At 38.5% G+C, this 22949-nt stretch overlaps 2 protein-coding genes across 6 annotated transcripts in view; one reads left to right on the forward strand and one right to left on the reverse strand.

Moving 5' to 3' along the window:
- Positions 1-1223, forward strand: part of cc2d2a (coiled-coil and C2 domain containing 2A) — a 38988-nt gene extending 37765 nt beyond the window's left edge. For all 3 annotated transcript variants that reach the window (XM_041790549.1, XM_041790550.1, XM_041790551.1), the window contains one exon: positions 889-1223. In XM_041790549.1, the coding sequence (XP_041646483.1) occupies positions 889-1074 (186 nt within the window). In that variant the 3' untranslated portion in view covers positions 1075-1223. The remainder of the gene's footprint in view (positions 1-888) is intronic.
- A 2618-nt stretch (positions 1224-3841) lies between these two features.
- On the reverse strand, positions 3842-20624 carry fbxl5 (F-box and leucine-rich repeat protein 5). 3 transcript variants are annotated; one of them, XM_041791372.1, is made up of 11 exons: positions 20499-20624; positions 17714-17929; positions 16877-16972; positions 16477-16672; positions 15568-15753; positions 15352-15477; positions 14533-14687; positions 14355-14437; positions 13527-14252; positions 9676-9824; positions 3842-4765 (listed from the first exon to the last, which is right to left on the reverse strand). In XM_041791372.1, exons 1-11 carry the CDS (start codon positions 20580-20582, stop codon positions 4689-4691), a joined length of 2094 nt encoding a protein of 697 aa, XP_041647306.1. In that variant the 5' UTR covers positions 20583-20624; the 3' UTR covers positions 3842-4688. The 3 variants fall into 3 exon arrangements, with proteins under 3 accessions (XP_041647306.1, XP_041647305.1, XP_041647308.1); XM_041791371.1 differs by having other exon boundaries at positions 15352-15753; XM_041791374.1 differs by lacking the exons at positions 17714-17929; positions 20499-20624 and adding an exon at positions 17077-17689.
- Positions 20625-22949: the final 2325 nt, after the last annotated feature.

Genomic DNA, 22949 nt, shown 5'->3' on the forward strand with positions numbered 1-22949 from the left:
ACCTGAGTCATCGAGTTATGTCATCAGTCCTCCATCTATCATTTTTATTTGTATAGACCTATTTAGACAATTATTCCACAGCAGTTGTGCATGTGGCAGAAAAATACTGGAAACAAGAGAAGAAGCAGCCAGAAAGTTTGAGAACCACTGTTTTAGAGGCTCTAAAATGTCCTACACAATACACAGAAAAAAATCTCAAAATTCAACATCCTGGATATGATCACAAAGCACCACCCTGTACGTGACAAAAGATTTGGATGCCTTTTGTTTTATTTGGTTTCTCCAGACAACCGTCTGCTGGAACTTTGTTTAATCTTTGACCCTCTGGGCTTACAAGTGTGGCTCAGGAAACACTCCATTGCTGAAGGTCTTTGGCTGAAAAACTATTTAAACAGTTGGAGTAGGCGCCCACAGTCTCTTCTCCTGAATCTCATTCTTCTCCCTTTCTGTACCTTCTTCTTTTCCTGCATGTTCCTCTCTCTTTTTTCTTATCTTCCTCTGTCCTTTTAGCTTCAGCTTCAGTATACGAGTCTGTTTCTGCCCAGTAAAAGGAAGTTTTTTCTTTACTAAATGTTGTTAGTGCTGAGCTCATGGTGGATTAATGTTGGGTCTTTATAATTAATAAAACAGAGTGCAGTCAAGACTGTCCCACTTTGTAAAGACAACTTGATTAATTGTCATTATACAAATGAAGATTGAATGAATGACTGTAAACTGTCCGAGGTTATCTGACCATAAGATAACGGTCAGGCTCTGCCCACAAACACGTCATCACTGAGTACGAACACTAAAATGGTCTATGCTCTACTATTAAAAAATGCCTGATGGGTTTCAGCAGAGTCACATATTGATTGTTCAGACCAATGATATGCTTTTATTTCTTTTTAGATGACAGGATTCCCCCTAAATCTGCCGTTCTCTGAGATGCGGCCCATCGTGGAGGCCGTCTACAGCACCGGGGTTCACAGCATTCTAGCATCAAATGTGGAGTTTGCGCTGGCTGTTTACGTTCACCCCTACCCAAACAATGTCCTCTCGGTATGGGTGTACCTCGCGTCACTGGTGTGCACATGAGGAATATATCTCACTGTATATTATTCTGTTTTATAAAAATGAGCTTTATTTTTATCTTCTGAAGACTTTGTTGTTTATTTCCTGCACTAATTTGTTTCTTCTGTTGCATTTAAAGTCCAACTGTCCCATTTTAATAAAAACTGTTTCACTGTGACTGAAAACTTTAAGATATTTGTGATTTCTTATTCAGTGGTGTGTCCTGATGCTAAACCATGCCTTACATGTTTCAGGCTCTAAATGAATACAAAGCACAGTAACTTTTATTTATCTTATAGATCGCCAGAGTCTGCAGCCAGTAAAGCATCAGTCTGCTCCTTCATAATGAGTGGGGTTATTGGTAAAAACATCAAGAATTCTGACTAAAAGCTTACTTGACAAACTCATATTTTTATTCTCTATTTTTCATATTAGAGACAGAATTTTTACACATTCATGAATTTTTGCAATTCATGTGAAATGCTGCTTTTAACAAATGCCACTTTTCTGCCCTCTTTAGTTCATCACTGGAAAGCTGCCTCATTTGGTTATAACCCAAACTCCAAAAAAGCTGGGGCGCTGTTAGAATGTAAATAAAAAGAGAATGCAGTGATTTTCAAATCTCATAAACCCATATTTTACCCACAATAGAACATAAACAGCATATCAGATGTTGAGACAGACATTTTACCATTTCATGAAAAATACTGGCTCATTTTGAATTTAATGGCAGCAAGACGTCTCAAAAAAGTAACATATATTGTATTAGTATTTGTATTTTCTTTCAAATTCTAGAGAGTGGGCCCTCCCTAATGGTGATTTAGCACCAAAATTAACTAATTTTTGACACTTTTTAACCCCTTTTCACTACTTCATTTGGTCATTTCTGCAACATTTTTTGCCACTCTTAACCCATCTTGATCATTTCTGACACTTCTGAAACGATATTCGACACTTTTCACCCATTTTGCCACTCTTTAACCCCTTTACTGCCAATTTTTACCCCTGTGTGCAACTTTTAAACCACTTTTCACTGCTTTGCCAGGCTATATTTGCTATAATTTTGCCACTTTCAACTCATTTTTGTACTTTTTCACCCAATTTTTGCATCTCTAATTGAATTTTTGCCATTTTTAACAACTTTTCCTCTGTTTTATCCCCTTTATGCCACTGTTAGCCATTGCTTCCACTTTTCAACTTTATTTCCACTTTCCATCTATTTTGCCCTTTTCAACCCATTTTTTGATACTTCTGCCTATTTCTTGCTCTTTTACCTATTTTGCAACATTTAACCTCTTTTCAACAATTTTTCTTCCAGTTTTTGTCCCCCTGTGCCACTCCATAACCCATTTTGACAGTTGTCACCCATTTTTGCCACTTTTTAACTCATCTTCACCACTTTATCTGGCCATTTTTGCAACATTTCTGCCAGTCTGAATTTTTGTAAACAAATAAAATGTGTATTCGTTTTAACCCTTAGGTATACCTAGGCACATTGTTTGCATTCTGTTTTGAAATTGTATAACTGATTGGTGCAGTTTCATGCCAATCGCATCAACAGAACATAAAGATGTGCATTTTTTGCTTATTTAATTTTCAAGCCAAATCATTACATTGACCTCATTGCTATTGTGCATAGGAATAATACTCACGTATATCTTGGGGACAAAACTTGCTAATTTAAACCCATTATAATTCCTGTGAATAATTGAAAATTTGCAATACCATGTGTCGCTGTTACTGCCGTTATCTGTGATGCAATTTTGAATGGGAACCTTAGACTTGCAATTTTAACTACTAACCGCTAGATGGTGCCATTACCCTTTTTGGGCCAAGCGTGTATCCGTAGGGCACTTTAACACACTTACAGTGGGATTTTTTTTTATAGCTCTGTGAAGTAAAGGCACAAAGAAATGAAATAATAAATGTCTGTGGGTGTTGATATGAATATAAACTTGTGTTTTGCATGTTAGATATGAGGGCTGTCTCTTCACACGTATGAAAATGAAGCAGTGACTTACTGTCAATGAGGCATTCTGAATGTATTTAATTAATTTAATTATATTGATTAAATTATTATTTATTAAAAATCCTGACCAAAGATTTGATATGACATGATTACAACTGGAGGTGATTACAAAAAAAATAAATAAATTTAAAAAATAAATAAATTATGAATATTACCATATAAAGGAGGGGTCAAAACATTTTTTGCATAATTTCCAACAATTTCTGGACACTGCACAAAAAGTAAAAATGCATAAAAGTTGATGTTGGTGGTAAATGATGACTTATGACCATCTTTGATAATAATTTAAAAAATCCATTTAACATTTTTTTATATGGAAAATATTCCATTCTGCTGAATTGAAAATTGAATTCATTTAAAGGGTTAAAAACATAAAAATCATGACAATGACTCAAGATTTGCTGTTATTATCAGAGTTGGAAGTTAAAAACAAAAAATAAAAATGTTTTTAAAAATAATCTTAATCGTGAGTTTTAGCATTTAAAGTTGGTGCAGAAAATTTCCCCTGGGGACGTATGTGTGTAGTCATTTAAAGGGATGCCTAAAGGTTAAAACAATTTCAATTTGTCATTTTTGGGGTGGATTTAACAGCAGCAGCCAAGATACCCTGAAAATGACAACATCTTTTTCTCCTTTTCTGAATTTAATTATCTTTTCAGGGCCAGACAGGAAGCTTTGGGGGGCCTGATATGGCCCTCGAGCCACCAGTTGATGATCAGTGCTTTACAGTGTTCTCCACATTGAATGATCCACAACACAGCCTTTAACTCCAAGATACTTTTATTGATCCATTTATGAATTGAACATTTCCATTAGAGCTCCTCATGCAAGATTTTCAACACGCAATTAAACCCTGCAGCAGAATGAGCCAAGATGACGTAAAATCTACACAGTAGGCTTCTCCCAGTCTGAGTGTTATTAATCTGAATCCCTAAATCCTTCTTAGATGATCATTGGTCCGCTTCTCTGCCCACAACAATGGAGTGCATAAAGAAGAATTAAAGAAGAAAAAGCTTGTATGGTGGTTATGAACATGTGCTATCACAAAGTCTGACAAAAAGGTTAAGACTACACTGAAACGTCATGTATGGATTCCTATGTCTGCTCCTCCTGGACTCGTGTCGTAGTTGATCAATCGTGGCTGTGGGTGTCAGCAGTGAACTGAACATGAAGGGAGGGTAGCACAGAAATCTTTAGTGAGTCTATGTGCAGGTCATTTAAACATTTTGGTGCAACTATCACAGCCTACATTATGCTCAGAATAAATGGATGAACTAAAAAGCAGGGGAGAAGACTTGAGTAACTCAGCGAGCTTTTGTGAAGATGCTAGTCAAACTCAAAGTACTTGGTCTTTGTCAATTCTAAATTGTTCAAAATCCAAAACAACCAGAATTTTTATTTTAGACACTTCAAATCCAACACCACCCCTTTGCCTCTTCTAAAGATTATTTCCTCTTTAAAACTGATGTGAAATGGAAATAAAGGAGCAAAATTTATTGTTTCTTCTAGAAACATTTCGAAGTGACACAAAATACAGCAACCGGTATTCCCAGGATAAAGTGCAATAAAAAGGAGACGAGACGTTTTAGGAGAGCGCTGCTCGGCAGGATCACTCTCCGGAGCGACAGCAGGCCCTGAAACCACACTGCAGGTTCTGGCAGCCGCTGGCCGTGTCCGCATGAGGACCTGCAGAGAAACAGCACACAGGGGTCAGATTCTGAACTCAAAGAGACAGGACTTCTTTAAAACATGCTGTGGAAGTGAAGGAAATACCAAAGTACCCAAAGTCTGGATTCTTCTAAAGCTATTAGAGGCCATGGCAGTACCCATTAAAAGAAGACTGAATGTATCCTACTATTCAGCACAGCTTTTAACTCACCAAACATTGTCCTACCAAGTTTATTATCACATTATTATTATCTTTTTTTAACTGGTCCAGTTCAGAGTAAATAAGATGATAAACTGAATGCATAAGGGCACTGGTTCCCAAAAAACTCGCCTTGAAGAAAGTCTAGGTGTGCTGTGGAAATTCATACAACATAAAGTTTCATCTCAAATAAACAGAATGTCAAGTAAAAGTTCATTTTTTCCTGTGATTTACTTCAGTTAAATTCCCATAAATTCTAGATTCATCGCCTATAAAGTAAATTATTTCAAGACTTTATTTTAATCTCGATGATTAAATCTCCAAATTTTAGCATTTCAATAAACATCAGTCCAAAAAAGGATCCAGAACACAGAAATTATGGCGTGCTGGAAAATTATGCTCATTTATCCACTCAGTAACTGGTTTCTTTAATACAAATTACTGCATCTACGCAATGTGGCATGGAGCCAATCAATCCGTGGCTCTGCTGAGGTGTTATGAAGCCCGGGTTGCTCTGATAGCAGCCTTCAGCTTTTCTGGATTGTTGAGTCTGGTGTCTCTCATCTTCCAGAGACTGTCTACAGCGTTCAGGTCAGACCAGTTTGCTGGCCAATCAAGCACAGTAACACCACGGTCCAAAACCCAGTTTCTTGTCGTTTTGGCTTCAATGTGGGCAAAAAGGAAATCAGTACCTCCATAAAGCTTCTCAGCAGATGGAAGCATGAAGTTCTCTAAAATCTCCTGGTAGACATCTGACAGCGTTGACTCTGGACTTGATAAAGACCAGTGGACCAACAGCAGCAGTTGACAAGGCGCCTTAAACCATCACTGACTGTGGAGACTGAAAACACTGGACCTCAGGCACCTTGACTTCTCTGCCTCTCAGATCTTCCTTCAGACTCTGAGACCTTGATTTCCAAATTAAATGCTAAATATAGTTTATGAAAAAAGGACGTTGGTCCAGTTGTTTTTCTCCTTGGCCCACTTGAGAAATGCACTGAACCAAAAAGAGAGAAGGAGGCTCAGGAAACATTTGCAAATTGGACCTCTTTTTTCTTTTTCTTTTTTTTTACAATATTCTATTTTTTCAGATAGTGGATTTCTTAAATTTATTGAGATATAAGCCATAAACATCAGCATTAAAACAGTAAAGCAAAAACCAAGTCTTGAAATCTTTCACATTCTATGAGATCAATCTACAATTTATGTAAATTCTTAAGTAAATCAAAGGAAAAAAGAACTATCTCAATTTTTTTAGATGCACCTGTATGTTTCCACAATTCAGTATTAACAACAAAAAATGCTGTAGCAACTGACCAAGAGGTTATTTAGAATGAATTATTTTAGGTGCATTGGGGAAAAATAAGTTTCAATAGCACTGCATTAGGGCACTGGTCACACAACTGGGAACCTGTGATAGTCAGAAAATAGATTTTTACATTTTAACCAAAATAATGATACCCTTAATTTGAGAGCTAATTCCTTTTTCTGAAAATAGAGTTCATTTTCTCTTTCAGTGATACCAGGAAGAGTTGAGGACAACTAAACTTTTCTGTCGTTCTCTGTGGCATAACACATTAGTTCAATAATTCAATCTGAGTTAAAGAAATACGTTATTTTGTTACTGTTTTGTACAAGTATTTTGTTGGTGGAGAAAACTTGCCAATATTCCCCTTTTACCTTTTGTTTTAAAAAAGACAAAGAGAGAGCATCTGCATCTGCACAGCTTCTGCTGTTCATCCCCAATCTCTAATAACAGCAGGAGATAAACATTTGTGTCAGAAGGCATACATAGCTTGGTAATACAACTAAAGAGCTAGAAAACAGGACAGCATCAACTGTGGACCAGCAGTTATCTCTCAGTTGAGGGTCGGGTTCAATCTCCAGATCTTGCAGTTACATGTTTGAGTCCTCAGGCGACACACTGAACCCCCAAATTGTTCCCACTGCTGCAGCAGTGAATAAGATGCAACAAAATTATACTGTGATCTAGGAATAACTACACTGGTTTCTAGGGATGCACGATATTAGATTTTTGCCGATATCCGATATGCCGATATTTAAAGATTAATTTTAGCTGATACCGATATCTATACCGATATTTAAATATGTTCTTCAGACAAGAAATTTTAGTCTTTTGGACACTTTAAGGTTTAAGGATGACCAAGAAAACATTTTTTAGTCCTTAAAAACACATTAAAGTTTAAAGAATGAGGATAAATAAAGAAAAAGACCTCACCTGACATAGGTCTGCTGGTTCAGCCTAAAACTCCACTAATTTATTAGTATATATGGACAAAATTTACAGTCGATATATGCTGAAATACACGGGCAAAATATCAGATGTAAATATCGGGAGAAATTTGAATATCTGTCGATACTGATATTTGCCTTTTTAAGCTAATATCTGCCGATACCGATATCAGACTGATATTATCGTGCATCCCTACTGGTTTCCCCAAGATAAATCATTTCTGAAAATAAAATTTGACATTATCTTATCAATGAAAAACCATCACTGTTATCTCTAGATAATGACATAATTGAAGACTGCAAGAAGACAACCAGAATGTACATCTTAGCACAGGAAAACAGAGCAAAAAAATGATGAATTTCCTCTCAAGTTTTTCATCTTCAGTGATGACGAGTGACAACCACAACAGACTGTAAAAAGTCTGTATGATGTAGGCTAACTAAAATCAGCATTACCATGATAAACAAAGTTATTGTGAGGGACAGCTTTGCAAACCAAGCAGGCTGTTAACATTGGCATAGCTTGTCTCCTGGCTTCCATTTTTCCCAAAACAATGTGGGCATTTTTTTTAAAGGTGCATAAACTTTACTCCAAAAAAACCCATACTGTGCATTCACAAGGTTTTCAGACTCCATTCACTTTTTTCAGTTTTGTTATTTTGCAGTCTGATGCTACAATCTTTTCATTTTTTCCCCTAATTAATCTACACTCAGTATCCCGTAATGACAGAGTGAAAAAAAAAAGAAATGTATATATATTTTCATTAAAAAAAACAAAAAACTGAGATATCACACTGACATGAGTATCCAGACCCTTTAAAAAACTTTGAAACAACACAAATTTGGCTCTTTATTTAGCTATTTAGCTCTTTATTAGATAAGCTTTGCAGCTGCTTCTTGATTTTTCTGTTGTGTATGTAACCTCTCTTGGTTCAGCACCCAGTACTTTACTCTTTGGGATATGCATGCTTTTGAATTATTTTTAAATTGAATTCACTGGACATGATTTGGAAAGGTGCACACATCTCTATAGAAGGCCTCACAGCTGACAATGCATATCAGAGCAAAAAACAAGCCATGAGGTCAAAGGAACTTCCTGCAGAGCTCAGAGACAGGAATTCTGCAGGGCACAGATCTGGGGAAGGCTACAAAAAAACTGCCACGCCAAAGTTCCCCCAAGAGGACAGTGGCCTCCATTATTCTCAAATGGAAGAAGTTTGGCTTGACAGAGTGTAAAACATGACAGCCCATTGATGTTGGCAAAAAAAAAACCAACTCCCTGGGGTGTCCTCCGTCTGGCCACTCTGCCATAAACCCAGATCACTGGAGGACTGCAGTGATGGTTGTCCTTCTGGAGCTCTGTCCCATCTCCACACATGATCTCTGGAGCTCAGTCAGAGTGACCATCAGGTTCTTGGTTAACTCTCCTACTAAGACCCTTCTCCCCTGATAGCTCAGTTTGGCCAAACAACCAGATCTTGGAAGACTCCTGGTTGTGCCAAACGTCTTACATTTGAAAATTACGGAGGCCACTGTGCTCTTGGGAATCGTCAGAGCAATAGATTTTTTTTTTTTTTTTTGCAGCGCCCCCCCCAGATCTGTGCTGGTCAAGAATTCTGTCTCTGAGCTCTGCAGGCAGTTCCTTTGACCTCATAGCTTGGTTTTTGCTCTGATATGCATTGTCAGCTATGAGACCTTCAATGGAGAGGGTTTTGCCTTTCCAAATCATGTCTGATCAATTTAATTTACCACAGGTGGACTCCAGTCAAGGTGTAGAAACATCTCAGCAAAGATAAACGGGAGGAACCTGAGCTAAAGTTACAGTGTTTTTGCAAAGGGTCTGAACATTTATGTCAAGTGATTTCTCAGTTGTTTTATAGTTTTATAGTTTTGGGGGGGTTTTTTCACTTTTTAAATATCTGTAACAATTTCTAAAATTCAGTCTTCACTGTGTCTTGATGGGGTACTGAGTGTAGATTAACAATAAAAATGTGAAAATTTTAAACTGTAGCATCAGGCTGCAACATTACAGAACTGAAAAAAAGGAAGGGGGTCTGAATACTTTCTGAATGCACTATAGGTTATGCTAGGTTCTTTCTGTCCACTTCTCCATTATTCACTCTCTATAGAGACATCTTCAGCATACACCATCTTTACCAGTCCCTCCCAGTCCTAAATACATTATGAAAATCTGATTAATAACATGAAAAATGAAGGCATCTTACAGTCTAAAGTAATGCCTACTTACCTTCCACCTCAGTGGGATCCATTACTTACAGTGGAACACATGCTTTGCTGGTGAGGTTAGTATTTTCAAATCTGACACACATAGCAGTAAATCTTAACTCTTTAAATGGTATTTTCACACAGTATAAAAAAGCACAGCCTGTCAACAAAGCACTTTCCATCATTAGCATGTGAAACTTAGTGCATAAAGGGAAAAAAGACCCCGAACACTCTGATTTGTGATTGTTACCATTGATGTTGTCGCAGTAATAGAAGTGCTCATCATTGAGAGAAGGGCAGGCTGACACCAGCTCCCGCAGCCCCACCTCAGTGATGAAGAGGCAGCCTGACAGGTTGAGATGCTCCAGGACAGGAAGTCCTCCACGCTGTGACAGAGCTCTGAAACACACAGAGTCCAAGCTTGTTACACGGGCTGAAACCAGCAGAGAGATCCTCCACAAACACGCTTTTAATACAGACAAAAGTCACAAGATGATAGCGTTAATGACAGCACTTGACATGTTCACTTTCACGGTTGTCTATCTCAGGTTTTTGGAACCAGAAGAGACCATCAATAGACAGCTACATCTCTTTCCTGACTGCTAAGTCACATCCTTGTAATTTCATTAGCCCAGCATGAAGTTAATGCATTATGTTTATGCATTTATGTGGTCACCTTTACCTAAAACTGGACCATAATTTACAAACTATACATCCAGCGATGTGGTAGGTTACATAAATGTGCATGTCATATCTGTTATTTTTGTGTTTTATCAGTTAATTTCCAAGTTGTAAAAAATAAGTTTCTGAATATGTTTTGCAAAGAGTGTACATCTATCCAGAGGTGCATCCATTCTGGGATCTGCACCCTGCTGACCATCTAAAGCAAAGGTTCTCAACTGGTCCACCAGTCTGTCTTAAAACAGATTGCAACCCAAATTTTAAAAAATATATAAACAATGCATGTTTAGTTAATTTAATTGTTGCAGTTTGAAGCATGATTGGACCAAAACATCTGATATAAAAAAGAAAGGGGACAAAACTGGCACATTTCATACTTTCTTTCCCCATCATTATGTTTTCAATTTTTTTCCAATTTTCCAGAGAACTTGTGAAATTACTGTATTATCATGGGAAAGATAACAAGAAGAGGAGGCAAATTAGTTGAAACATTGATCAAACATTTAGATCTACCCAGTTTCAAAGTAAAACAGACTAAAATAAAAGGTATCAATCCGTGTCCAATAAGGACTTCAGGACCTTAGCCACCTCTTTTTTCAGACATCAACTTGCAGCCCAATGAAACAGTCCTAGGTTTTTCAATAGCACTAAAAGTGGCCAACCCCCCACAAAAGTGCACAAACAGAGTGGAAGTGAAAGTTCTCACATGTGTTACTGTGCCCTTGTTGAGGGTCCGCCACATTAAAAGCTGTCCAGATCCTCTGGGTGCAGCGTGAGTGTGTTATTACATCCTCCAACAGTGAGTTTGCACTAATGCTGACTAAATGAACATGTGTAACACTTGTTCAGCATAGCAGTCACCCATACAAACATAAACACATCTAAGTTTAAAACAGTATACGGATGTATAATTTAAAAAAGTTTACATTTATATTCTGATTAATTTTGCAGCTTTGTAAACTGCCCATGTTTAGATAGCACTGAAATGTCTTATAAATCCTCTACAGATCGAAACAATATGATGTTTAAAAAAGAGATGCCATAAAATTGCTGATTTCTTCTGATGCCGTGGAGTGATATCAATTAAAATACCCAATGATATTTATGTGGATAACTTATTGTGTTAGTGACATATAATCAGGGTTAGAGAAAGTTCCTGTCTCTCTGGGAGTGGGATGAGTTTGTCCCAAAGCCTGCTGCTCAGATCTAAATGCTCCTTTCTAACAAAAGGTACGCAAAATTTAGAGCCCTTCTCAAAAAGAGCAGTTTGAGAAGGGCTCTAAACAAAGAGATGAGCTAGCCTCTTGGTTTTTTAAAGATAAAAGCCAATAAGGGAGTACAACAGACCTACACCCTCTCTAACTGCCAGCAGCTCTATGTTTACAAAAACAAGTTTGAGTAGAGGTGATCTGATGTTTGTAAACTGTTCCCATCATTACAGTATGGTATTCATTTAATAGAAGATAATGTGTATGGGTTGGGCTGCTCATGACTGAGCAATAACAATAACCTGTTGTTGGGTTGGGTGTAGCAAAAGGCATTCAACCTCTGGCTGAAATATGTTCATGCCTTGAAAACAACAAGTTGTGACTGGCTTAATATAAAGCTATGCTCAGCTAAAAAATATGGAGTAATATTTGTGCCTCAAATCTGAGTCAGCAATGGGAAACTTTGAGCACAGAAAGATATATTGTGTCCTGAATTATGTCCTGGCTGCCAACTACAGCATGTCTTCTAAAAAAAAAGACCAAAATGTTTCACCACAGCCTCATGGAAGTAGTTTTTGTTTTGGTCTTGCTAGGAAGACACACTGTAGTTCACAGCCAGGATTGTAATATTTACGATACTGTGAAAGATATGATTCCCTTTCTTGTTCGTTTTCATTGGTTAGACATTCCTCTGGGATGTTGCATCTAATCGGACCCAAAGCAGCCAATCAGAGTTTAAAGCCCCTCCCCCGAGATCTCTGATTGGTTGTTGATTAATTGTCTGTTACAGCTCATGATTTTACAGCCCTCTCTTTTTTTGCTCTTTGGAATTCTCTGTTTTAGAGAAGACTGTATGTATTAAGCAACTAATGAAAGCAATCACTCTGGGTACTCTGCCCTCGTGATGCCTGTCCTGCCCCCACTTGGTGAAAACATTCCTTCTAAAATAAATGGTGGTAAATGAAAAAGACAGGGTCTCTAGAGATTTAAAAGGTTAACATAAGAAAATGGCACAGTTTCACAGTTTTTAGGAGCCCAAATCAAACAGGGTAAAAATAAAAAATGGTATTTTTCTGAACAGGGATCAGCATCAGAACACTGTAACATTTAACAAAACTGGAGCTTCAAGGATCTGTAGTTTTTCCTTGTCAAACAGGAAAAAATGATCCTGTCCAGTGATCAGAAAAGTCATAAAAAAACAGCTTCACATGACTGTTTTAGCGCATTTTACGAGTTTGATCTTTGTCTTCAGATTTAATTTCTTGGTAACAGTTTGCAGAGTTTTTTTTATTGCTGTAATGCAGTAGTGAAACACCATCATAGTGTTGGCTAGTGAGTATTTCTTCACAAAATAAACCCAGGGTTATCTGTTGTTTTGGAAAGATTAGAATATGTTATTCAACCTGGATGATGTTTAACCTTTTAATTTTTATCATATGTGGAGGTGATGATAATTGAGGGCTCTGAGATGAGGATGATTAGGTGTTTAGCTGCCCCAGCAAGCTTTTGCTTTTACATCTATTAATTTTCTTAATAATGATTAAGGACATTTATGGACATTTTCCCAGGATTATTCGAGATGTGACGATTAAAATGTTGTTAAAACATAAATGACAGTCTGACTAGGCAGCTGCCTGCAGCTCCTGCTGTCACAGAGCGATCACTGGCTTACAGCCAGAAGGAGGGAACACAACACCAGTCCCACATTTTGGTTCTTCACTCCTCTCTAGTGTCAGCCCAAAGCAACCAAAGTCTTCTTTTAACTTCACTTTTTCTTTTAGGATAAAAACATAATCATAAGTTGTGAATAATCAATCATTTTTGTTGAAAACTGATTGAAGTGTAATAGCATAAGGATGCACTATGGTGGATTTTTGACAATATCTGATATTTCCAAATTCATTCCATCCCATTGCAGTATTAATACAGAAATAAATGCAGTTAAACCTTAAAACATTAGCCCTAAGAGCACACTTTACAGTCTAAGGAAAGAGGATAAACAAGGACAAAGACTTCTAAAACTCCACAAACATGTATGTATGGCTGATATTTATGGCCAATTTACTGGTTGATATAAGTATATTGTATTTTCAGCCAGATGGGGGCATAAAAGCAACATTTGACCACACTCATTGCATCATAAGCAACTATGCCTACAATTAAGGGGGTGTTTTTTAGGTTAATTAGAAAAGAGAACAGGTATAATGTTTACCTTAAGCCCAAATCTGTGACTTGATAGCATCCAGAGAGGCTGAGAAACCTCAGTGAGCGTTTTGTCTCTGACTGGTCAGTCCTTTTCTCACACTGCAGGCCCTCCACTGAGGGGCATTTAGTCCGAAACTCTGCAGTGCTGCTTGTGAGCATGCCCGACTCTCTCTGAGGCCCAGTAAATGTCCTGAGGGCCAAGTCGCTAGTGCAGCAGGTGGAGTGGCCACAAAATATTTCCCCAGACACAGAAAACTGTTGTTGCAAATAGGAGGTGTTTGAGCCAGTCCTGTGCCCGCGCCTCCTGCTCCTCCTGCAGCAACATGAGCCTCCCACGAGCTGTGTCTCTACAAAGCTTTCTGCTGCACGGAGAGGCATTCCACCACGACGGCTCCACTCTGCGGCATCTTCAATATCAGCCAGGTCTGAGGAGTCAAGGACCCACACCTGTGTGGGGGTGCAGGCAGCACCCCAACGGCCAGTTCCCTGTTTAAAGATGAGGGCCTGACGCTTCCGCACGACTGGACGGAGGCCTTTCTCCTCCATGAATGTGATGGGCATAGGAGAGCTCTTCAGAAGCTTAGCTCGACGATCTGACTGTCTGCCAGAACAGGGGGAAGTTGTGAAGTCCCCCAGTCCAAAAGAAAGTTTCTTCAGAGTGTGATCAGTAATCTTCTCACACCCAGACAAGTCCAGATGTTCCAGAGGGAGACACGCACCCAGAGATGACCAGCTTTAAGGAGGACAGAAAAAAGGGAGGTGAGTTTTGAATTTATACAAGGAGTTTGGGTCAACAATAATTTACTATTATTTAGCATTTACTTTTAATATTAACCTGTCAAATGCAGAGTCTGTGACATCAGTCTGGGTCAGATCCAGGTGAGTGATGTTTGGGCAGAGACTGAGGATCTGCCGCACCTAGAAAGTATAAAAGTTTGGCAGCTGAGACTTGACACCGTGTTTGTTATCAGATGATCAATCACAAGAAAAACATGTTATTTTTTTCTGCTTACCATTTTACTAGAGACAGTCGAGCTGTAAGCCAGAACAATGGACTTGACAGATGCACCCACAGTCGGCAGCAGGTTCTGAATAATCCCATTTAGGAGCCTCTTCTCACGCTGAGCTGTGCTGATTGCCAGAGAGCCCTGCTTTTGGCCCGACACATCTGAATAGGCAGTAAACAAAAAAAGCAGAAGAAGCATTTTTTTACTCAGGATGATATGGAGCTAGCTGAACTCTTAAACTCAACAAAATCTAAGTTATAAGCACCAAATCAACCCCCCCCCCCCCCCCATAAATTGCACTTTTTTCATTCAAATATCTTTTATAAATTATTGAATGTACTGAAAAAGAAGAAGCTTAATCTATCCAATAATGCGTTGTTAATCTGATTTATTGCTTGTGTTTGCTGAAAAATATAAAAGATGAGGAACTTAAAAAAACTGTAGTAAATCTTAATCACAATATTGGAGGAAAATACTGCAGTTAGATTATTTTCCTGAATCCTGTCTGTCGCATGTTGGAAATTTGAAATTCAAATTACTGAAAGTTACAAATGGTTCATTCTCATTGTTAATGTGCACCTGTTCCAAATATCATAATTGGTTTACTAATAATCAGTATGGGTATCATCCCTAAAACCCTGTGACATACCTTACAGTCAATACTCTTTCAATTGGGGAATCTGCATAGGTCAGCCCAGGCCAGGCTATAATGGCCAAGTCTGGCAGCGGATTTACCACCGTCTGAATCCTGTTATCCCTCTTCCAGGTAAGTACAGAAATGCCACAGTTGTTGCAGGAAATCAAAACATTGTGATGATATCTCACCAGATTCATCAACATCAGCATCTTCATCCCATTCCTGGTAGGCTCGACCTTCATTCTGACGACTCTTCACCCATTCCTCATCAGGCTCCTGATCCAAATCCCCAGGGGGGCCACTATAATAATCACCTGCATTAAGGTAGAAACATTCATCAGCACTACATAAAATAATCCACTTAAATGATTTTTTAATTGATGAAATAGCTATCAACGGCCTACCTCGGGCCCACCGCACAGGATACAGGTGCCTCCACAGGGATCCAGTCTTGGCCAGCTCAGACCACGAGCTGCACACCTGACTACAGTGACACAGGTCTTCAGGGCCAAGATAGTGGAACAGCCGGAGCATGATCTCTGTGGGGAGCTGTGAGATGTGGGTGGAGGAGCTCCGGTTCTTCTCAAGTTCTGAGGAAGATGACAAAACATCAAAAACAATTTGAAAATGAAAACAAGACATCAATCTTTCACTACTGCCATCTGCTTTCATTGTCTTAACACAGGTCTTTTTACATAATTGACATGTCACAGCAGGAAGACCAAAAGTGTCAACAATGAACAAATAGTGGGTTTTTTTTTTTTTCGATGAGGAAAGGAGTGGTACAGGTGTCTTATGCAATGAGTGTTCTAAACATTTCTGGTAAGATTTATGTTGTAAGTTTTTGATCTGCTTCCTTTAACATTGCTTCTTATGCTTGTATAATGACCAAAAAAGTGATAAAAACTGATCACAAACAAGAAGACTGATATCCTTAAATATTGTCTTAGCTTGCTTATCAAAACAAATTTAATAATAATTAGAAGAACATAACTTTGAAAACTCTTTTAAGAAGTTACTAAAGAACTATAGGATAAAACACTTTGTCTTTTCCTTTTTATATCAGAATCCTGTAGATTTTCTTTGTCAAGGTCAAGCCAAAATTATTGAACTTCTATTTGTAAGAAATTAATTTAAGTGCTTTATTCTACATGAGATCATTAATAAGAAGTAGTAAACAAGGAGGTATTGCTTCACTATAGGCTGGTATGCGCACAAGCTTTGCTTCCCATATGATAAATTTAAAAGGCTTCCCATATGATTTTGAGCTTACTTTTCAGAGGAATTTAATATTTCAAAATAAATTCACTAACCATAATCCGTCTTCTCGTGATCAGAGTATTTAAAGGCCTTTTGCAGCTCCTCCGCCTGGCTCCACAAGCTGAAGCCTTTCAGCACCTCAGCAGCACAGTCCCATTGTTGCTGGTTGCAGTGCTGTGCTATCACCTGCTTCTTGATGTCCTTGAGCTCCTCATAGGTGAAGTACTGCATAAGCATAGGCTGAAACACCTGTAACGAATCTCCTTTGGTTATACACAGCTATATCCAATGCAGTTAACTCAAAGGAAACACACCAAGTTTTAATGTATTCTACGATATATTCTTTGTTTTTATGCCCATGTTAATAGAAGGGGTTTAGTCTTACCCATTTTAAGGCAATTATAATTCAAAAGTATTATTATATCTACAAAAACAGCTGTGAACATCTTATACCTCTTCCTCTTCCTTCATGTGCGGCAGAAAGTCTTGTGTGAAAGCTTCCAGTCTCTCCTTCAGCTGCTGGGCATAGTTAAGCTGCTCATATTCACTCTAAAACACAAGACAATCGTTAATTCCTTCAACCTCACAAAAAAATCAAACATAAAATTGTCCAGTAGTTCAGTCACTGAAAGTGAATCACAGCTGAAACTCACTTCTTTCAGCAGCTAGTTTATTAGAAATGACTGCTCTGATAGCCTTCATATAATAACTATTCTTCCTTCTTTCACATCGCTTTCATTCTAGAGAAACATCTTCCTCATGGCTCGGTGAGCAGCATGAAATTCCAATGCTACAAAATGTTCTTCTTTGTTTGACAAACTGACAGGGCAAAGCGGAAGTTAAGATTTACACAACTGCATCATTCTGGAAAGGCCATTTTTGGGCTGAGAGAGAACAATAACCTTTCTTTGTTGTTAAGCAGGTCACAAAAACAACCCTGCCCTTATTAAACAATTCAGCCCACTTCTTGCCACATAAGGGCCTTTACTTGCTGAATAAAATCTCAAGCTGTAACTCCATACAACAGTGAAATTAGGATGTGATTTACATGATGTGCATTAAAAAGAGATGCAAAATAATTATCCTGCTTGAACTATTACTATTACAATGCTATTGCTCTCCAAACTGTATCTTTGTATGGCTAAGATAATGGTTATTTTAATGACAGACTGTTACCCAACAATTGGCATGGAGCATCAGCTGAGCTCTGCAAGACCCACGCATGTTTTTCCCTTGAATTTAAGCCTAGCTAGAGGCATGACAAACTACTGTTATTGTGTGAATATTTACCTTAACACTGTGCAAGCCTTTCTCAAAGAGGGACAACATCTCTGAGAGTTTGTTGTCAGAGTGCACATTGTACACAGTGCAGCAGCGCTGCTCCAACAGGCCAATGATGTACTCATTCTCGATCTGTTCATGCATCTTGAACTCTTTAAAGGTGGCACACAAGGACTGGAGAAAGGAGCGGAAATCATTGTTGTTGGAGAAGTTGGTTTTTGACAGCTGTGGGAGAATAAAAAAAAAAGAAAAAGAACCTCATTATTACTGGGATCAGACACTTTTCTAGAAGTCATTTTCCTGGACAATTTCAGCAACAATTTAGCTGGTATGACAGCCCATACATCAAAAGGTTCCCTCCAGTCAGTGTTAATTTTGGCAGCTACTTTTAATTTTAGTCTTAGTTTTATTCTTTAAATGAAATGCATTTCAATTATAGTCATATTTTAGTCATTTATATCCTTTTAGTTTCAGTCTAGTTTTAGTTGACGAAAATTCAAAACATTTTAGTCTAGTTTTAGTCTATAAAAAGTCTTCACATTTTAGTCTTTACTTTTAGTCCAAGCATTTTTGCTCTTGCCTAAATCTGGTACCAAATCATGGTAGCATTTTCTCTGCATTTTGCTAAACCTGGGGTCCCTGCTTTCTACAGCAGAGAGACAGAATAACTAAAGATGCATAGAATTTAGACAGATTACTAACAGTGGAAAAATATCATGGACTAGTCAGACAAAAACTACATTACATTTTAGTCTAGTTTTAGACATCTTGACGAAAACTAAACTTAGTTTTTGTCAGTTTTAGTCATCATAGATCTATTTTAGTCTAGTTTTTGTCATGGAAAAATGGCTGTCAACGAATAGTTTTAGTCAACAAAATGAACACTGCTTCCAGTGAACCTAAAATATTACAATGATGTGAAGTCTATTGCTAGAACTATTTATTCTTATACCCTTGTATTTATAGCACATAATTTAAATAACATAAGTACATGACAACAATGGTTTGAGTATTTATATCAATTCTGCTCTTATTTTTTCAAACATTGTCTCTTACGATTGTTCTTTAATGCCTTGTCTTGTTACAATACTCAGTATTCCACACAGTGTTTAATTCTATGTATATTTCATATTTCATGTTTATTCTTAAAACCCCTACGTAAACAAACCATGTGACTCAGGGATATGTATAGCATGTAGACTTTAATTTAGATCAAATCACAATATGTCCTAGTGGAATTTTTAAAATCACAGTAGGTGGAATATTTTCTAATCCTGAAATATGTGTCAGAATACCACTTTAATATTCTTAGCAGCAGATGTCATAATCTACACATCAAGCAAACAATCAAGTGTAGATTTTGTTGAGAAGCTTACATAAAATCCTACTTCTCTGGTTTTTGACTACATTTGTCGAAATCAAAATGAGAATGACATTAAAATGATCATTTCTTTCATTACTATTCAAATCAAATTTGCAATATGACTCAAAAATAATGAGACTAATAATTAGGTTTCTTTTTCAAAATCATTCAGCCCTAGTGAAGCCCCCTTTTTATACTATATACTGCTTTCTATACTGCTGTATATTGCTGCAGGACTTGGTAATAATGTGTGCCTGCAAATATACTTGACAATACTGCATTTGCAATTAAAGAATTATGAATAAATGTGAGTTTACTTGCTTGGGTGTCAAAGAAAATGCAAAAGATAATGATAGATTTGAAGAGTGTATTTCTCAAATCAAAACATACAAATATTAAGTATCATTTTTTAAAATCATGGTACTTCTACAAATTGCAGTGGTGGAACTATTGTGAACTTGAAGGCCTTTTCTGTAGGCATTTTTGCAAACCTTTCATGTGATTATACAATTGCACAGCCTGTCATCGCAATTGCAATTACATAAACTGTGCAGCACAATTTTTAACATGGTTTTAGCCCTTTCAGATGACAATATCGTTCTCTTTTGAGAACTCTGGTGTGAAATTAGGAAAATGTTTGATTATTTTCTATGCAGAACAAGATGCTTTTCATTTCCACTCTGGGAAAAACATAATCCATGTGTATTCATGAATGGAAAATTGGTAAAGTGAAAGAGGATGAGTGGGAAGCATGGTTAATCATCGACTGATACGTCATTTGCGTCTTTTTACAAGTCAGAAGAAAAATGTCAGCAAAATCACTTCCTCGGTGCAATTTTCAATCATAACACCAAACAAAAGCAGTGGCACGACAGCAAAGCAAACTCAGACTGCTAACATAACAACAGCTAGCGTCACTGTATAGCGGCATATCTCTGAAGCACACCCTTCTTACATAATCTAGAGTCACATCTGAGCTGATCTGACAATATGTTGCAATCTGCAAAGAAACTCTGGAAATTCTAATGCTATAAATGATCTGTGAGAGCCTTGGATAAAGTGGAGTAATAATTAGAACATGTTGCATAACGATCTTCACAGTTCATAAGCTAGCTATTGCAGTTAGCAACCCTTAACTGCCAAAATAGATCGTTAAAACTTTATAAGCGGAAACCCATGACTCTCACATTCCAAATTCTGACTGAGTAAACACTTTTTATTAATGCTAAAATGCTCACAAGTCAAACCCCTGAGTCCCCAAATGGTCGCAATGTGGACGTGACAATTACAGCACAGTTCTACGTCTGACTCAATGCTACAACTACAGGCTAGCTGACATGCTAGCCGTCGTTCATTCGTCTGTACGTCATTCACTGTCAAATATTCCTCTCTGAAAGTCCAAACTGGCGACCGAAATATATTTATACACACCTTCTCGCAATACAGGCCCACTAGCTGCTTCATTCGCCAGTGTGGGCCAGTAAAAACATCCACCTCGTCCGGAAAGGGAGCCATCTTCACACACTGAAGCTCAGTGCGTCATCTGCACAGTCGGCGATACAATCAAACAAGGAGGCGTAACCGTGCGTGTGACGTCACCAGAAGTTATAAATGTCTCAGCAGTCAAGAACACTGTACTCTCCAAAGCAGGGGTCTCTCAAGGCTTGTTTATGCTAGTTCAGCTTTAGATGTTTCCAATGACATTTGTAAAAAAAAATCAGAGATGCTTTTTGATTTTATTTGTGTAAAGAAATCCCATCTCATCAGAAAAAAATGTACTGATTAAAAAGCTAAGCGCTGGTAGATTCAATGTTATAGACTTTGAAACGTTAAAATCCACTTTGAAAAATTAAGTGGATAAATGGGTACCTAATACATCCAAATTCCTTTATTTCATCGCATATTTTTGATGCAGTGGGAGGATTAAACTTTCTGTTAAGATGTAATTACATTTAAGCACCATATTTGAAAATCTCATTGACAAGATGAGTTTTTTTAATCTAGTTACTGGGCCACCCAGTAAGTCTACCTGTAACAGGACAATTCTAACATTATTGATATATGGGATTGATTTTGATTAATCAAAGTCTGTAATGAGTTCGCTGTGATTGGTTGAAAACACTGATTACTTTAAATGGGGTTGGAATGGAATGTTGGCAGCACGGAATGCTGCTGAAGTCAAAGTTCAAATAAAAACATGGAAATCCCCTAAATTTCCACATCTCTGTTTGTGCCCTAAATTTCCACATTTCAGTTCAGGAGTACACGAGTACAGTTGTACGATCTACTCAGCACTGAGCATTTTAGCGAACATTACATTTTTGGAAAGCTTTTTGACAGGTGTTTTTGTGACATTCTGATCTCAACATGGAGAACGCCGTTCTCAAACACTTTGAATCTCTCCGGCCTCTGATTGATCAACAGTTTGGAAAACTCTCTGCGACACAGTGGAGCAAGATCGCCACAGGGGCCTGGGATTCATCCATCGAAGAAATCCTGGCTGATATTTTTATTAATATCATGCCAGCTCTGTCTTCAGACCTTAGGAAATCTGTCGTGCCAATGTTTCAAGAGTATTTGATCATTGGTGCGACTAAGGCTGAACCAGCCACATTAAAAATGGGAGACTCCCTCCCAAAAGACGCTGCTGGTTCCCCTCACGCTGAAAAGCAGACTGAGAGGGAAACTTCAGCTGAAGAAGATGCCAGAAAAGAAGAAAGATTCTGCATTGCTGTCAGAAATCTTTTGGAAAAACTGGCACAAGACCTAGAACAGGACAGCAACCCTGTGGAGGGACTCACAGAGGACTCTCAGCCCTCCAAACTCGAGAAGGACGATAGATCTGGTGAAGTGCTGACCCCAGCAGAAGACAACAGCTACGGGCCCTCTGATTCAGGTAAGCTAACAGCAACTGACAAAGAGGACCCTAAAAAGGTCACAAATGAGCCGTCACCAGTCACAGAGGAACGTCCATCAGTCAATGGGGAGTCCATGCTGGTAACAGAAGAGCCTGCACTGGTCAAGGATGAGCCTACACCAATTGTAGACGAGTCCAGACCAGTCAAGGCAGAGCTTATGCTGCTTGGAGACAAGTCCAAACCGGTCAAGGATGAGTCTAGACCAGTTGTTGACGAGTCAGGACCAGTCAAGACAGAACCTGCACCAGATAAGGTTGAGGCCAGTCCAGTCAAGACGGAGGCTACACCAGTTCCATCTGAGTCTAGTCCTGTCAAAACAAAGCGTAAGTGCTCCTGCCCTTCATGTTTGCAGGCAAGAGGCTCTAAAACTGTTACAAATGGAGTCAACACAGTACCGGCCAAGACTCTATCTCCGGATACCGTCAAAAGGATCGATAAGCTCCTTACTTCCCTCGCCACAAGGCTCTTCTTTCAGACCCCACGTGACCAACGAAGGGGCCTTAATATGGCTCGCATCATGACGCGTCTGAACAACACAGCCCGGGACAAGTGTGATTTTTCTGATGTCCACAAAGTCAAAGACGTTGGAGATTTTACCAAGGTCTGGTGGTCAGACATCAAGAAGGAGCTCGGTTCCAAGACAAACACAGTCAGGGCTGTTTTAGCAGACGATCCAGCTTTTTATGATGCTGCTCTGAAGCATCTAAAAGTACATTTGGAGGCCCTGAAGATTCCCCCACAGCCCAGTGCTCTTACCAGGCTCTTTACAAGACTGGGATGGGTGAGAGAGGAGCCTACGTCAGAACCTGAAGATGATGTGGATGAGCCTGCATCGGCCTATGTCCCTGTTCAGCCACCAGCTCCTGACACTCAGACCAGGCCAGTGTGGGCTGATACCCTGTCCCGGGAGTGCATCACAAAGACAGAGAACCTCATGAATTCCCTGACCATGAGGCTCTATCTT

The sequence above is a fragment of the Cheilinus undulatus genome, linkage group 7 (genome assembly GCF_018320785.1).
Source record: "Cheilinus undulatus linkage group 7, ASM1832078v1, whole genome shotgun sequence".
Taxonomy (NCBI): domain Eukaryota; kingdom Metazoa; phylum Chordata; class Actinopteri; order Labriformes; family Labridae; genus Cheilinus; species Cheilinus undulatus.

What these genes read in the sequence shown, in the direction of transcription:
- fbxl5 (XM_041791371.1), bottom strand. Translation starts at nt 20,582, where the DNA reads ATGGCTCCCTTTCCGGACGAGGTGGATGTTTTTACTGGCCCACACTGG. An exon ending in AAGGCTTGCACAGTGTTAAG is followed by an intron (nt 16,973 to 17,713) that starts GTAAATATTCAC and finishes CTTGTGTTTTAG; the next exon opens with AGTGAATATGAGCAGCTTAA. An exon ending in TCACGAGAAGACGGATTATG is followed by an intron (nt 15,754 to 16,476) that starts GTTAGTGAATTT and finishes CATCTTCCTCAG; the next exon opens with AACTTGAGAAGAACCGGAGC.